General features: G+C 50.6%; 1 protein-coding gene across 4 annotated transcripts in view; it reads right to left on the minus strand.

The window, feature by feature from the left end:
* Positions 1-15,328, minus strand: part of mtrr (5-methyltetrahydrofolate-homocysteine methyltransferase reductase) — a 131,236-nt gene that overhangs the window by 59,583 nt on the left and 56,325 nt on the right. For all 4 annotated transcript variants that reach the window (XM_072508984.1, XM_072508985.1, XM_072508986.1 and 1 more), the window contains 2 exons: positions 14,639-14,727; positions 11,372-11,552 (listed from right to left, as the gene is read on the minus strand). In XM_072508984.1, coding sequence (XP_072365085.1) covers positions 11,372-11,552; positions 14,639-14,727 — 270 coding nt within the window. The remainder of the gene's footprint in view (positions 1-11,371; positions 11,553-14,638; positions 14,728-15,328) is intronic.

Raw genomic sequence — 15,328 nt, forward strand, 5'->3', positions numbered from 1 at the left:
GGCTGGAGACGGCGTCCTGTGTGGGTACGAGTCTGGGGGCGCTGGCATCAGCGCCGCTGCCTCCAAGGAGGTATACCACGAGCCCGGTGGTGGTGGCGGCCCTCAAAATTTGGGGGCAGTGGAGGTGGCATAGGGGGGAAGTTAGGGCCTCGGCGTGGACCACATTACGAGGAAACCACCAGTTCGCCCCAGGAAGAACAGGTGGAGGGTTTTCGGGGTGGCACAGGGCAGGCATACGAATGTCGGGGGACCTGTTTGTGGACGGGAAGTCCGCGAGCTTGGGTGTGCTGGAGGAGAAGTACGAGCTCCCCCCGGGGAACACCTTCAGGTACTTACAGGTAAGGGCGTTTGCCAGACGGCAGGTGGTGGAATTCCCACGGCTACTGCCACACACAGTACAGGACAGGGTGCTCTCGGGGGGGGGGGGGGGGGGGGGAGTGGGGAAGATCTCGGAAACTTACCAGGTGATGCAGGAGGAGGAGGAGGCCTCGGTGGTGGAGTTGAAAGGTAAGTGGGAGGAGGAGTTGGGAGAGGAGATCGAAGAGGGGACGTGGGCAGATGCCCTAGGGAGGGTGAACTCTTCCTTTTCTTGCGCGAGGCTCAGCCTCATACAGTTTAAGGTGCTGCACAGGGCACACATGACCAGGACAAGGATGAGCAGGTTCTTTGGGGGTGAGGACAGGTGTGTTAGGTGCTCAGGGAGCCCAGCAAATCACACCCATATGTTCTGGGCATGCCCAGCGCTAGAGGAATTTTGGAAGGGCGTAGCGAGGACGGTGTCGAGGGTGGTAGGATCCAGGGTCAAACCGGGCTGGGGGCTCGCAATATTTGGGGTGGCAGAGGAGCCGGGAGTGCAGGAGGCAAAAGAGGCCGGAATTCTGGCCTTTGCGTCCCTGGTAGCCCGGCGAAGGATTCTCCTTCAGTGGAAAGATACGAGGCCCCCAAGCGTGGAGTCCTGGATCAGCGATATGGCAGGGTTCATTAAATTGGATAGGGTGAAATTCGCCTTGAGAGGGTCGGTACAAGGGTTCTTTAGGCGGTGGCAACCGTTCTTAGACTTTCTGGCAGAACGATAGACATTGGTCAATGGCAGCAGCAGCTCGGGGGGTGGGGGGTTTACTTTATTTTTGTTTATGTTATTTACACTGGAAGGGTCTGAGGGGGTGTTAATGTTAATTTATTATTTATGTACGGGGGGGGGGGGGGGGAGGGAGGGGGGGTTGCTTTTTTAGATTGTGTTTTGTACTTAACCCTGTTGGGTTCTCTTTTCTTTCTCATTTCGTTATTGATATTTTATGAAAACCTTTAATAAAAATTTTTTTTTTTTTTAAAAAGTATATGCTCCAATTGGAAGACTGAGTGTTATTCAACATCGAGTTAAGGATTATTCTGGAAGAAACAAGCGAGTAACTGATATTACACAAGGCAATACATTACTATCAGATATAGTAATATAATAGACTTGTTGACTCTGCTCAAAGCATTCGCCCACAGACCCGCCTCTATCCCCCCCCACCCCCCCCCAGCTCATCTTCCCATTTGGACTTTAGCTCCTCTATCCGAGTTACCTCCGACTTCATGACTTCTTTATAGATATCCGAGACCTACCCCTCTCCCACCCCCGTTCTAGAAACTACCGTGTCCTGTATCCCATGTGGCAGTGGGAGCGGAAAGGTCGAAACCTGCCTTGGAAAAAATCCTGGGCGCGATTCTCCGCTCCCGCGACGAAGTGCCCACGCCATTGTGAACGCCGTCGAGATTCACGATGGCGTGAAACGGCCCCGATCTTGACCGTGAGAAACTGGGGGGGGGGGGGGGGGTCGCGAAAGCCGCGTCATCAACACGCGACACCCGAATGACGCGGCGCTGCGTCATAAATGCCGCGATCCGCGCACAGAAGGAACCAGAGTAGAAGAAAGATGAAGAGATGGCTGAGCCCCAACGAGCCACACCGAGCACAGAAGGGACACCCTCTGCCCAAGACGAGGGCATCGTCAGCCACCCAGCCCGGTTGGCGTGAGGTTGGCACCGCTGTCAGTGCTGTGGGGCAGACCCCCCGGACCGGGGAGCAGTGTCGAAAGAAGCTGCACGACCTCACTCGGGCTGCCAGGGTAATTGCCGTGAGGGTGCCCCCAGGCCCCCCCCACCCCGGCACGAGGGGGGGGAAGTGGGATGGGGGGGGGGGGGGGGTCAGGGCATCAGGGGGGTGGTGGGGGGGGTCGGGGGGGTTGGGGCGTCAGGGGGGGTTGGGGGGTCAGGGGGGTTGGGGGGTCAGGGAGGGTGGTGGGGGGGGGGTCAGGGGAGGGTTGGGGCGTCAGGGGGCGTGGGGGGTCAGTGGGGGTTTGGGGGGGTCAGGGTGCACAACGATTTACTCGACCCACATGAGCCCCGGGACCTGCCCTGGAGCGATGCCATGACGTGCTGTCTCCTGAACCAGCATAAATGTAGTCTATATCTGCACGCCCTGATGACTCCCCACCCCCCCCACCCCCCCCCCCCCCCCCCACCCCCGGGACAAGACAGCTCACAACCAGCGTGAGCGTATGAGAACCGGAGGGGGTTCACCTGTGCTGCACCAGCTAAATGTCCATGAGCAGAGGGCCCTGGGCCTCGCTGGGGGATCCGCCACCCGGGAGGTTGCGACATGCCAGGTCCGAGGCGCAGAAGCAAGTGAGAGAACCCTGCATATCCTCACCCCCCCCAACAAGTCATCGTCTCCCTCACACATTGCCACTGCACCCTCGATCCCGTCCCCCTCACACTCTGGCCACTGCACCCACGCACCTCTCCACCCCCCCTCACACTGTGCACCCACCACCACCATACACCCGGGCCACCGTGTCTAACGAACCCCAAATCTTTATGTTCCCCAGGGCCAGCCGCCGAATGTCCAGGGATGTCTCGGCCAAGAGACAGCGGAACATCGCCAACCACAAGTGCACCCAGGGACGCACGCCAGAGGTTGGCAGTTGGTCGGCCAGGAGGGCCATCCTCTCAGTATGGGACGCAGGACCTGGACGCTCAGACCACAGAGAGAGACAATACTGAGGGGCACAAGGCAGACATTGATGAAGAAGCGCACATCACGGCCACACATTCCGTGGATTCACCTGGAGGTCAACACGACATGGCCCGCATGGAGCTTGCGCTGGGCCATGAGGGGGAGGAGAACAGACCAGACTTCCTAACGGACGATGACCTCGAGCTTGCGGCACTGCTGTCTCCGACACCATAACCATCACAGAGACACTCACCTCGGTTGGACATATAAGTGATGAGGCTCCCGGGTCACGGTCTGGTGCGCACCCCACATCCGACTCGGTACAGCAGGTGGAGTTTTGAGCAGCCGAGGGGCTGGACGGTCGGAGGGCAGCCCAGGCCCAGCAACCAGCTGCCGCCCAGACGGTTCCCGGGTTCCTGGATGTACTTGACCCACCCGGACAACCGATGCATGAGGACACCGAGGGACTGAATAACGGGATGAGGGTCATCTTCCAGGACCTGCACACGCAGTTGGAGGAGTCCATCCGCGTTCAGGAGCAGGGAGTGGTGCCGCTCATCGCAGCCACCCAGGCCGACACCGCACGGGTGGTGTCCGCGGTGGAGGCAATGGGTGAAACGGTTTTGGCCATGGGTCAGGTTCTGCAAGGCGTTGGGCTTAACGTGCACGTGTTATCCATGGCCCAGGAGAGGGCTGCCCTCTCACAGGTAGCCATGCGCCAGAGCCAACACGACATTGCCGCCGCTCTCCGGGCCCTGGCCGAGTCTCACCATGCCATGGCCCGGTCCCAGCGAGCGATGGCACAGTCCCAGCAGTCAGTCGCGGAGAGCATTGACCGCCTGGCGCACATGATGGATGGCATCGCGCACTCACAGGTTGAGATAGCACAGTCCTTGGCAGGAATGTCGCACTCCCTGGGCTCCGTCTCTGCGAACATTCGGACCGTGGTCGATCCCGCTGCAGGCCTCCAGGACTGGCAGCGCCAAGTGTCGGTGGTGCGACGGGGCATGTCTCCGATCGCATCTCCGTCCCACAGTGAGGCCCGGGGGCCACCGGGCTCCCCGAGGGAGGAGGAGGTTCTGAGGCCCGTCCCGGTAGCTCCAGCAAGGGACGTCCTGGAACACTAGTTCTCCCCCTGTTCCGTCCCTGGCGCATCTGGTGGGCAGCGGGCAGGTCAGGGTGGCACAACGCCATCCAGCACGCCCGCCGAGCAGCCTGGCCCATTGAAGCCGGGCCACCCCAGGAAACGCGTGCCGACGGGGAGCCATGTCGAGGGGTGTGATTCTCAGCAGTCCGCCTCCACTCCTGCTGTACCATCTGGGAACACCCCTAGACGTAGTGGAAGGGCCCGTAAGGCCAAGAAGTTAGGCACATAAGAAGTTGGCACGGGTGCAGGGCACAGTTTAGTTGTAGGGGGTAGGGCACCAATGTTAATCACACAAATAAACTCACTGTTGAATTTGACTTGTAAGACTCTGTGCTATGTCCGGTGCCAGGGGGCTCGTGAGGAACTGGGGTCACGCCGTCGGGACTACGGCCATCCGGACCTGAGAATAGCGGGGGTGGCGGAGAATCGCCATTTTGGGTGTCTCGGGCGATTCACCGGACTGTGCCGCGCAGAACTAGATAGTGCCGATCTCGCCGCTTGGGTGCATCGCGGGAAGCCGTCGGATCGGCGTCGCGGGAAAAATATGGCACCCCAGGCGATTCTCCCAAACGGCGCGGCATCGGAGAATCGCGCCCCGTGTCTGCAGATATCTAAACCCATTCTCTCTCGGCAATTCAAATTTCTCCTCGAAATCCTCCAAACAGGGAAAGCTCCCATCTATGAATAAATCTCCCATTCATTCGATCCCTGCTCTCTACCATCTCCGAAACCCCCATGTAGCCTCCCCGGAACAAACTGATGATGGTTACAAATTAGAGCCCAGACTGATGCTCTCTCCACTCTCATATGCTTCCTCCACTGCCCCCAGACTCTCAGGGCCGCTATTACCACCGGCTTGTGGAGTATCGGGCCGGCGAGAATGGCAGAGGTGCCATTATCAATGCCCCCAGACTTGTATCCTTACACGATGCCACCTCTACTCGCTCCCACACTGACCCCCCCACTACCCACTTTCTAATCATGGCTATGTTTGCTGCCCAGTAATAGTTGCTAAAGTTCGGCAGCACCAACCCACCCTCCCCCCGACTAAGCTCCAGCAGCAATTTCTTCACTCTTGGGGTTTTACCCGCCCACACAAAACCAGGAATCACCTTATTTACCCGTTTAAAAAAGGCCTTTGGGATAAAGATGGGGAGGCACATGAAAACAAACAGAAATCTCGGGAGGACCGTCATTTTCACTGTCTGTACCCTCCCCGCCAGTGACAGCCGGAGCATGTACCACCTTCAAAAGTCCTCACTCATTTGTTCCACTAGCCGGGTCAAGAGAACAGCAATGGGGAGAGGGGGCATCCCTGCCTAGTCCCCTGGTGCAATTTATAATAGTCCACCGCCAACCGATTTGTTCGGACACTCGCCACCGGTGCCTGGTACAACAGCCGGACCCAATCAATGAAGCCCCGCCCAAACCCGAACTGCCCTAACACCTCCAACAAATAGTTCCACTCCATCCGGACAACAGCCTTTTCTGTGTCCATCGCGACCATTACTTCCACCTCCCTTCCCTCTGAGGGCATCATGATCACTTTTAAGAGCCTTCTAACGTTGGTCGTTAGCTGTCTGCCCTTAACAAACCCCGTTTGGTCTTCCCCTATCACCTCTGGGACACAACCTTCTATCCTTGAGGCCAAGATTTTTGCCAACAGTTTGGCATCGACAGGGAGATTGGCCTGTATGACCCACATAGCACTGGGTCTTTCTCCTGCTTCAGGATCAGTGTGTTCGAGGCCTGTGACATTGTTGGGGGAAGAACACCCTGCTTCCTTGCCTCATTAAATGCTCTCACCAGCAGTGGGCCCAGCATCTCAGAGAGCCTTTTGTAAAATTCCACTGGGTAGCCGTCCGGTTCCGGGGCCTTACCTGACTGCATGGCCTCCAGCCCCCTCTGCTATTTCTTCAATCTCGATCGGGGCTCCCAACCCCTCCACCAATCCTTCCTCCACCTTTGGAAACTTCAACTCTCACAAAAACTGCCTCATCCCCTCGACCCCAGCTGGGGGTTCCGACTCATATGGCCGGCTATAAAACTCCTTAAACACTCCGTTCACGCCTGCTGGGCCCAAGACCGTATTCCCTCCTCTGTCCTTCATTCTTCATGTCGTGTTGGGTGCTCTGCTACATAGACGAACCAACACGGTTGCGGATGGTACAACTCAGTTTTATTACGAACAATAACAACATCTGTAAACTGGTTACTGTGGTTCGTTCATTACCCTCTAACCTGTGGACCCAGCCCTAACACTATCTTGGAGAAGTACTCAGCACATGGTGAATGTCTGAGTGGCTTGTTGTGAGCTCTGTGCCCTGAGCTGTCTCCTGCTGGAAAATGAGCGGGAAGTGTCGTGTTCCCTGTTTTATAGTGTGTATGCTCTTGCCTGTGATGTTGTGTGTGTATTGATTGGTCCGTTGATCTGTCCATCAGTGTGTATGTATGTTTGCACCATGATGTTTATCTGAATATCATGACACTTCCGATCTCCCTGGCCGCCTCCCTTTTCCTTAGCTGGTGTGCAAGCATCCTACTGGCTTCTCTCCTACTCGTATATCACCCCCCTCCCCCCCCCATGCCTTCCTCAACTGCTCCACTGCCTTCCCTGTAGACAACAGACCAAACTCCATCTGTAGCTTCTAATAACCCTGCCTCCGAATATCTCCTGTCTACCTGAAGTATTTCCCCAACCAACCTATCTATCTCTGCTCGCTCCACCTTCTCCCATGGGCCCGTATCGATATTAGCTCCCCCTAACCACTGCATTCAGCGCTTCCCAAACCGTTGCTGCCAAAACGTCTCCCGTGTCATTTATTTCCAGATAGTTCTGGGTGGACTCCCTTACACACCCGCACACCCCCCCCCCCTTGTCCGCTAACAGTCCTACATCCAATTTCCATTGTGGGCACTGACCGCCCTCCTTGCTCACCCGTAAATCCACCCAATGTGGGGCAAGGGCCGACACAGCAATCACCGAATACTCGGTATCAGCCACCCCCGCCAGTAAAGCCCTGTTCAAGATTTAAAAATCGATCCGGGAGAATACCCTGTGCACATGGGAAAAGGAAGAAAACTCCTTTGTTCTTGGCCGTCTGAACCTCAATGTGTCAACCCCCTTTCCCCCACCCATCTGCTCCATGACCCCTTTAGTTCCTTCGCCACTGCTGGCACCCTCCCGGTCTTTGATCTCGACCGGTCCAACCTTGGATCAATAACCGTATTAACCCCCCATGATCAGTTTATGCGAGTCCAGGTCCGGGATCCTCCTTAACACCATCTCAAACTCCGCATCGTCCCAGTTTGGTGCGTAAATATTCACCAACACCACCGGCAACCCCTCCAGCTTCCCGCTCACCATGAAATACCTACCCCCCGCAGCCGCAACTATACTCCCTGTCTTAAATGACAGCTGCTCAATGATCAGGATCGTGATCCCCCTAGTCTTAGAATCCAACCCCCGAGTGAAATACTTGCCTGACCCACCCCTTCCTCAATCTGGTCTGATCTATTACCCTCAGGGGTGTCTCCTGTAGCATTGCCACGTCCGCCTTCAATCCCCTCAAATGCGCGAACACGTGAGCCCTGTTAACCGGCCCATTCAGCCCTCTAACGTTCCATGTGATCAGCCTGGTCGGAAGGCATCCCCCCCCCCCTCCCCCCCCCCGCCCCCCCCACGCATCAACCATCACCCTTCTTAGGCCGGCCTCCAGCTCACGTCCTGCACCTCCGTAGGCCCGCCCTTGAGCCCCCATCGTCTTCGAACCTCCCATTGTCTCCCAACAACAATCCCTCCCCTATCAGCAGAGCAATTCCCCTCCGCCCACCCCCCTCCCCCCATTGACAGAACAACAATCCCAACCCCCCTCAACAAACTTATCACCTGCTCGTCCCCCACTGCGCTTCCGTGAGCTAGCCTAGTAGCCACCGTCCATGGTGCCAAACATCCTACACATTGTTGTTCACCCTCCCCCCACTCGGACATACATATTCAAAACAGCAGTCCCCAACAAACACACATTAAAAAAAATCCCCCCCATCCCCCCACAAGAACAAAGTTGACTTACAGAACCGAGCAACTGCCCAAATATTGATACACAAAGCACTCCATGTAGAGTTCAAAACAAAAATAACTTTTACAGAATCGATACAGCATTACCTGCCCTCAGTCATCTGCCAGCCATTTATCTTTAACAAAGTCCATTGCCTCGTCCAGTGATCCAAAATAATGTTCCTGACCCTCATAGGTGATCCACAAACGAGCTGGATGTAGCATTCCAAACTTCACCCCCTTCTTGAAGAGGGATGATTTTACTCTATTAAATACCGCTCTTCTTTTGGCCAGTTCCCCATCCAGGTCCTGGTAGATTCGCAGCTCGCTGTTTTCCCACTTGCAGCTCCGTGTCTGCTTGGCCCACCACAAAATCTGTTCCTTTCCAAGAGCCGGTGCATTCGCACCACCATCGCCCTCCGCGGCTCATTCACACGCGGCTTCCTCACAAGCACTCTACGAGCTCCGTCCACTTCCAAGGGCCGAGCAAACGCCCCATCACCCATTAACTTTTCAAGCATACTTGCCACAAATGCCCTAGCGTCCAATCCCTCGCTGCCCTCCGGGAGGCTGACGATCCTCAAGTTCTGTTTACGGGACCTGATCTCCAGGTCCTCCACATTCTCCTGCAGCCTTTTCTGGTGGTCCCTCATCAGCCCCACCTCCGCCTCCAGCGTGGTTAGCTGGTCCTCGTGCTCGGCCACCTTCTGGATCGCCAGTCACCTCCGCCATGTTTTCCTGTGCTGTAGGTTCTGCACGCGCCTTCTTTGCTCGGTTATTTCTTCTTATAAGACTTCTAGTCCACTTCCCGTATACTGGTGGGGGATTCCTCCTCACTGTCTCACCTGCCACCGATTTTTCCAATAAAATTCCCAAAATGTCGGGAGAAAAGATCCAAAAGGTCCGTCACGAGCAGGAGCTACCAAATACGCGACATCCTACTCCACGGCCGCCACCGGAAGCCCCGTGAAACTGATTTTTAATGCATGCTTTTAGTGCTCTCAGCAACATCTTGAAATAGGCGATTGATTTCCTGATTTTTTTTGTAGTGACTTCTCTTTACCATATTAGCCCGAATTGGCCCCTGATCTTTAAATTCAATCAAACACTATGGAACTTGAAACCAGACAATTAAAAATTCAATATAATTCAGAACGCACATCTCGGAGAATGAAACAAATATCAAAAATAAAATAGTGTGTGTGGCATTATGAGAAAGAAGAAATCAAAAATACCATTTTATGCAATCACTAAGTCAATCAATGGTTGTCTTCAAATTCTGGGTGGCACAGTGGCTAGCACTGCTGTTTCACGGCGCCAGAGATCCAGGTTCGATTCCAACCTCGGGCGACTGTCGATGTGCAGTTTGCACATTCTCCCAGTGTCTGTGTGGGTTTCCTCCGGGTGCTCCGTTTTCTTCCCACAGACCAAAGATGTACTGGTTAGGTGGATTGGCCATGCTAAATTGCGCCTCAGTGTCAAAAGGTCCGGTGGGGTTACAGGGATAGGGTGGGGTATTGCACCTAGGTAGGATCATAGAATCATAGAATTTACAGTGTAGAAGGAGGCCATTGAGTCCACAACGGCCCTTGGAAAGAGCACCCTACCCAAGTCCACACCTCCAACTCCATCCCTGTAACCCCATCTAACCTTTTTGGACACCAAGGGGCAACTTAGCCCCTAACCTGCACATCTTTGGACTGTGGGAGGAAACCGGAGCACCGGGAGGAAACCCACACAGACAAGGGGAGAACCTGCAGACTCCGCACAGACAGTGACCCAAGGCAGGAATCGAACCTGGGACCCTGGAGCTGTGAAGCAACAGTACTAACCACTGTGCTACATGCTTTAGAAGGTTGGTGCAGACTCGATGGGACAAATGGCCTTCATCTAATCTGTAGGGGCTCTATGATTCTACTGCTTCCAAAATAAAATGGTAATTGAAGAATGAAATAAAATATGCACACATAATTTGGAAATTATTACACATGGGAAGAAAATAAGCAGCGAACCAGAGCCACTTTCCCCAAACTCCAGGTCTTCCCTCTAGAAAAACACACACCACCTCACCACCACATTATTAAACCATCACAGCCCAGTAGACTGAGGTTAACCACTGACAGTGTTTTCCAAACCCAGGACCATTCCCAAATTCTACCAAACACTAATTACCCTGTAGCGTTACCGTTAAATATCAGAAATCTAGCCTCAGCTGGTGTGTTTAGGATTGCACTCTGTTCTAAAATGGCAGAGAATAGATAATGGGATAATTTGAAAATGTTTCACATTTATACTTTTCAAAGCACAATCTCCAAAGCATCGACAGAAATTCCAGAATTATATTTAATAAAAATGAGTCTCTGAATCAGTAACATTGGAAAGTCTCCCTTACAAGACAAAACACGTTTCTCACTACAAAATGACTTGTCTTCTGAATCACCTTCAGCAAAGCTACAAAATACCTGCTGTTTTTTTTTTAAAGAAATGAGATCCCGAACATGATTTATTTGAATCCTTTTAAAAAAAACACAACCAAATTCATGTCTCTGAATATCTATCATGAGACTATAAATTCATTTTAGATTTTGACAGAAGCAAACAGCCCCTTTATGTACGATGGTACAGAAAACTATAGCAGAACAATTATAACAATCTTTTATCATTAGAGATTTAATCGGAACAAAACTAAGAAACTACTTATAAAGCTTTTTAAAAAATAAATTTTAGAGTACCCAATTCATTTTTTCCAACTAAGGGGCAATTTAGCGTGGCCAATCCACCTAGCCTGCACATTTTTGGGTTGTGGGGGCGAAACCCACGCAAACAAGGGGAGAATGTGCAAACTTCACACTGACAGTGACTCAGAGCCGGGATCGAATCTGGGACCTCAGCGAACTACTTATAAAGCTAATGTCAGAGTTCACTTTATGTTGAACAGTTCTCAGATTTTGTATTGGGATCTGGATAAGAGAAAAGAAACAATAAGATTAGGGCTGGTTTAGCTCAGTGGGCTAGACAGCTGGTTTGTGATGCAGAACAAGACCAGCAGCGCGGGTTCAATTCCCGTACCAGCTTACCCGAACAAGCACTGAAATGTGGCGTCTAGGGGCTTTTCACAGTAACTTCATACTTGTGACAATAAAAGATTTTTTTAAAAATAACTTACCTAAAAGTAGGCTAAGCGGTGGATGGCATGATGGAAGAGCACCCAGGATATCAAGCAGACAGATGTTGTGGTCTCTCATGTACTTGTTGTAGTCCGCAGCACCCTGTCTGCTACTCAGTTCTTGCAGTCGCCGTTTTTCAGAAGGGTCAGAGGTATATTCAGCTAATGCTCGCAAACACGCCTGAAATAGCCAATGTAAAATAAATCAAAATCACACACAGAAAATGTCAAGCGGACTGTCCTTAAAAATAATAATTCTCTCATGTGAAGGTTCAGGCCTTTTGTACCACCTCAAGGTGCCTCAAATAGGAGGTTGAGCTTCCTCAAACCCCCTGTGCTCCCCAATACCTTCCTTTTCCTTCTTTATGATCCCCCTCAAAACAAATCTCTGAGTAAGTGTTGGCTCCCCCCTACTATCTCCTTCTTTGGTTTGCCATCTATTTCTATCTGATAGCACCTCCTACAGATGTATTTCTAGGTTAATCCTGCTAAATAAAGCAGATTATTCTTTTGCTGTAGTCTTTCCTCATCACTGTGACATTAATCAACTTTGTGGTTTTATTCTCATTACCTCTTAAAAACTTACAATATCCTATTTCCAATGACCATATTCACTATTTCATACTCATCTTTCGCTTCAAGTCCCCGTGCATCTTTCGCTTTCCAAACAGCTTTCTCAGGATTTTAGTCCTAAAAATTTTAATATCTTACCTCAACAGAGAACCAGTTTATTTTCCTTTGATCCCTCTCTTTTCTCCTTTTAATTTCCTCAATGTATTTCTGTATCTCCTTATAGCTCACCCAATGAACTTTTCTCTTTCTCCACACATGATTTGGCTAGTTTATTTCTTAACTTCAAAGTTAATTTCTTTTACTTTATTTAGGGCCAAGCTTCATATTCTGAATAGTACATTATTTCAATGTCAAGTGCAGGTCACTACCCACTGGTAGGTGGCAGAGCGATTGGTTGCGGTAATTCCAGGGTGGTCCCGATTGCGGGAGAAGCGCCCAACGGCCGTTACCGGTATTTAAATAAAAATGGCAGCTGCTACCATCTTTTAAGTGAGAACGAATTGAGGGTGTGCAGTTTCCCGACCATAAGCGGCAGCAGTGACCAAATGACATGGCCTGCACGTACATACAAGGATTTGACAGGAAGTGTTAAGTGCTTTTGGCGCCAAATCACAGGAGAGAGCTCCTTCCATTTTCTAGCTGTTTGAAAGCAAGGCAAGAAGACTGTGAAGATGGATGGTTTTATTACAAGGAAGAGATGGGCAGAGACACAAATAGGCAATGTACCTACCGCCCAGGATCCCACATCTGAATCTGCTGGAGAGAGCTGCTCAGGTGGTCTACGACAGAACAGCGCAGTGCTAGTGTTAGATCTGGGTCAGGACGGCATGGTGGCATATTAGCACTGCTGCCTCACAGCACCAGAGACCCGGATTTGATTACAACCTCAGGTGACCGTCTGTGTGGTGTTTGCACATTCTTCCTATGTCTGCGTGGGTTTCCTCCGGGTGCTCCAGTTTCCTCCCACAGTCCAAAGATGTGCAGGTTATGTGAATTGGCCATGATAAATTGCCCCCGAGTGCGGTTATGGTAATGGGGCGTAGGATTGGGGCTAGGTAGTGTACTCTTTCGGAGGGTCAGTGCAGACTCAATGGGCCAAATGGCCTCCTTCATAACTGTAGGGATTCTATACAGAGCTCCAGGAACACTGATTAACAGCCTACAAAGAAGAAGCTTAACTCAGGAATGCAGCAGCATAAAGATGGTTTCTTGAGGTATGCCAATGCAAAGAAGAATGGAACGGACTGACAAATGAGAGAATTTTCAGATTTTGAAAGAGAAGTATTGGGTGACGAGTCAGTTATTAACTTACAGCGGACTCTAAACGAAAAGACTAAGCTGCTGTACCAGTCTTGTGAGAGCATGTTAAAAACATGCCAAAAGTCTATGAGGCTGTCAGCATTCTGGAGTAGCATCTCCCAGGAGTATCCAGTGCTGAGTAAAACAAGCATGTTGTTTCTATTACCCTTCATGATAACCTACATATGCAAAAACTGCACGAAAGAATCCTGCATCTGATGTGCACATTGCCCTCTCCTCTTGTGAACCTGATTGGAGTGAGGTTGTGAGGACCAAGCAGGCCTTGCCTTTCGCATTAAAACTAAGCGAACGTGGCGAGTGTCGCAAAGGTCGGCCAGCATGGATTGCGAAGTTTGACCAGCATAGGTCGGGTAGGTCGGCCAGTTGGCAAAAGTGGGTCCCGGGAAAAAAGTTTGAAAAACACAGCATTATGGTACTGCAGGCTCAGCATTATTGCTTGAAAGGTATTCCATTTGCCTTTTATAAACAGATCGGCTTGGATTTTGCAGTTGTAATGACTGCAAAACAGTCAAGTTTCCGCTGCAAGTCTGTGAAACTGACAGCAGCTTCTAATATCCATAAAGGCAGAGTTAAACAAAAAAATCCAGAAGCTGTTCTCAATAATTCCCTGCTCCTCCATAAGGTGTGCTTTTGAATTCCCCACAGATGGCAAACTTTAGATGCCAATGAACAGTTGGGAACCACCCCTTTTATGCTGTAATATCGTTCATTAAACACTCTTCCCCCTGAAAATGCTACACCTTGTTAAATGCACTGTAATTGTGTTTTTTAAACAATGTATTAAGTCATAAACACTGTTGAACAACCTCTAGCCCATGAAAACAATTGTTGTGTCTTGTCAGAAGATTTCCATTTTTTAAAATCCATAAATTGAAACTCAAAAAGGAAGTATGGATATTTCAACTTTCTGGTTTGAATGCTGGATTGATATCTTAATATGGCACTGGGACCTTTGAACTTGTCAGCTGAGGGTGGGCGGATGAATCAGCTGTTGGCCCACAAGGGGAGTCAGAGGGAAATTCACTTGTGCATAATTAGTGGGGTTCCAAGCGCAGAATCTGGCGATTCTGGTCAGCGGGACTGGCGCCTCTGCAATTCCCCGCCACCACACTTAGTCTCAAAATGGGAGAATTCCGCCCCTGATCATTTTGTGGTTGCCCTCGCCCAGGGATGCTACAAATTCCATCTCCTTCTCATTTCAGTTATATGTGTTTTCCCAGCTTATATTTTGTTTGTTGAATTTACACAATGAAGTAACTTTTTTGTTCTCACATTTTCAGATGAGATAGTCGGTGGACTATATTAATAATGGTTACCATTGGACCAATGCTAAAATCAACCTTTGAATCTAATCCTGGAATACCTGTCTATTACCTTTTTGGGAACTGATCGTATTTCCAGGCACCGGATCAGAATGAATTGCAGCATACTTCTCTTCGGTATGTAATCAGGCAAGTAGGCACCTTAACAAAAAAAAAAGAAACATTTTGATAAGCCTTGCAAACTGAATTCATACATATACATTTCAAGGTAACTTCAAGCTTGAGCAACCTGCACATTAAGGGCTCAGGACAGATAATAACAATGTCATGGATACAGATAAACAGTGTTAATGGTGGCATTAAAGCTAAAGGGCGCTAATAATGTCAGAAAGGGAAGATAGCGGAACGTATTAATAGCAGAGCAAGGGTCAGTATTCTGTGAAAGCAAAATATCTTGTCGACAGCCCTGTGGGGGAGGGAGTTGAGAAAATAAATCAAAATGGACAAATGAATAAAAACAGACTCTTGAAGCTTCGAGACGTATTTAAAAATGAAAAGATTAGTTCAAACAAATGCGGGTCCATTACAGGCAGATAATTCAGAAGGAAATGGCAAAAGTTTTTGGGGGTTATTCGGGAGGCACAACAGAAATTCATCCCAAGGAGGAGGAAACATGCTAAGGGGAGGACAAGGCAAGTCAAGGACAGCATAAAAGCAAAAGAAAAAGCATACAAAATGGTGAGGATTAATGGGAAGCCAGAAGATTGAGAAGCATTTAAAAGCGAGCAGAGGACAACTAAAA

This window comes from Scyliorhinus torazame, chromosome 6 (genome assembly GCF_047496885.1).
Source record: "Scyliorhinus torazame isolate Kashiwa2021f chromosome 6, sScyTor2.1, whole genome shotgun sequence".
In the NCBI taxonomy this organism is placed as follows: Eukaryota; Metazoa; Chordata; class Chondrichthyes; order Carcharhiniformes; family Scyliorhinidae; genus Scyliorhinus; species Scyliorhinus torazame.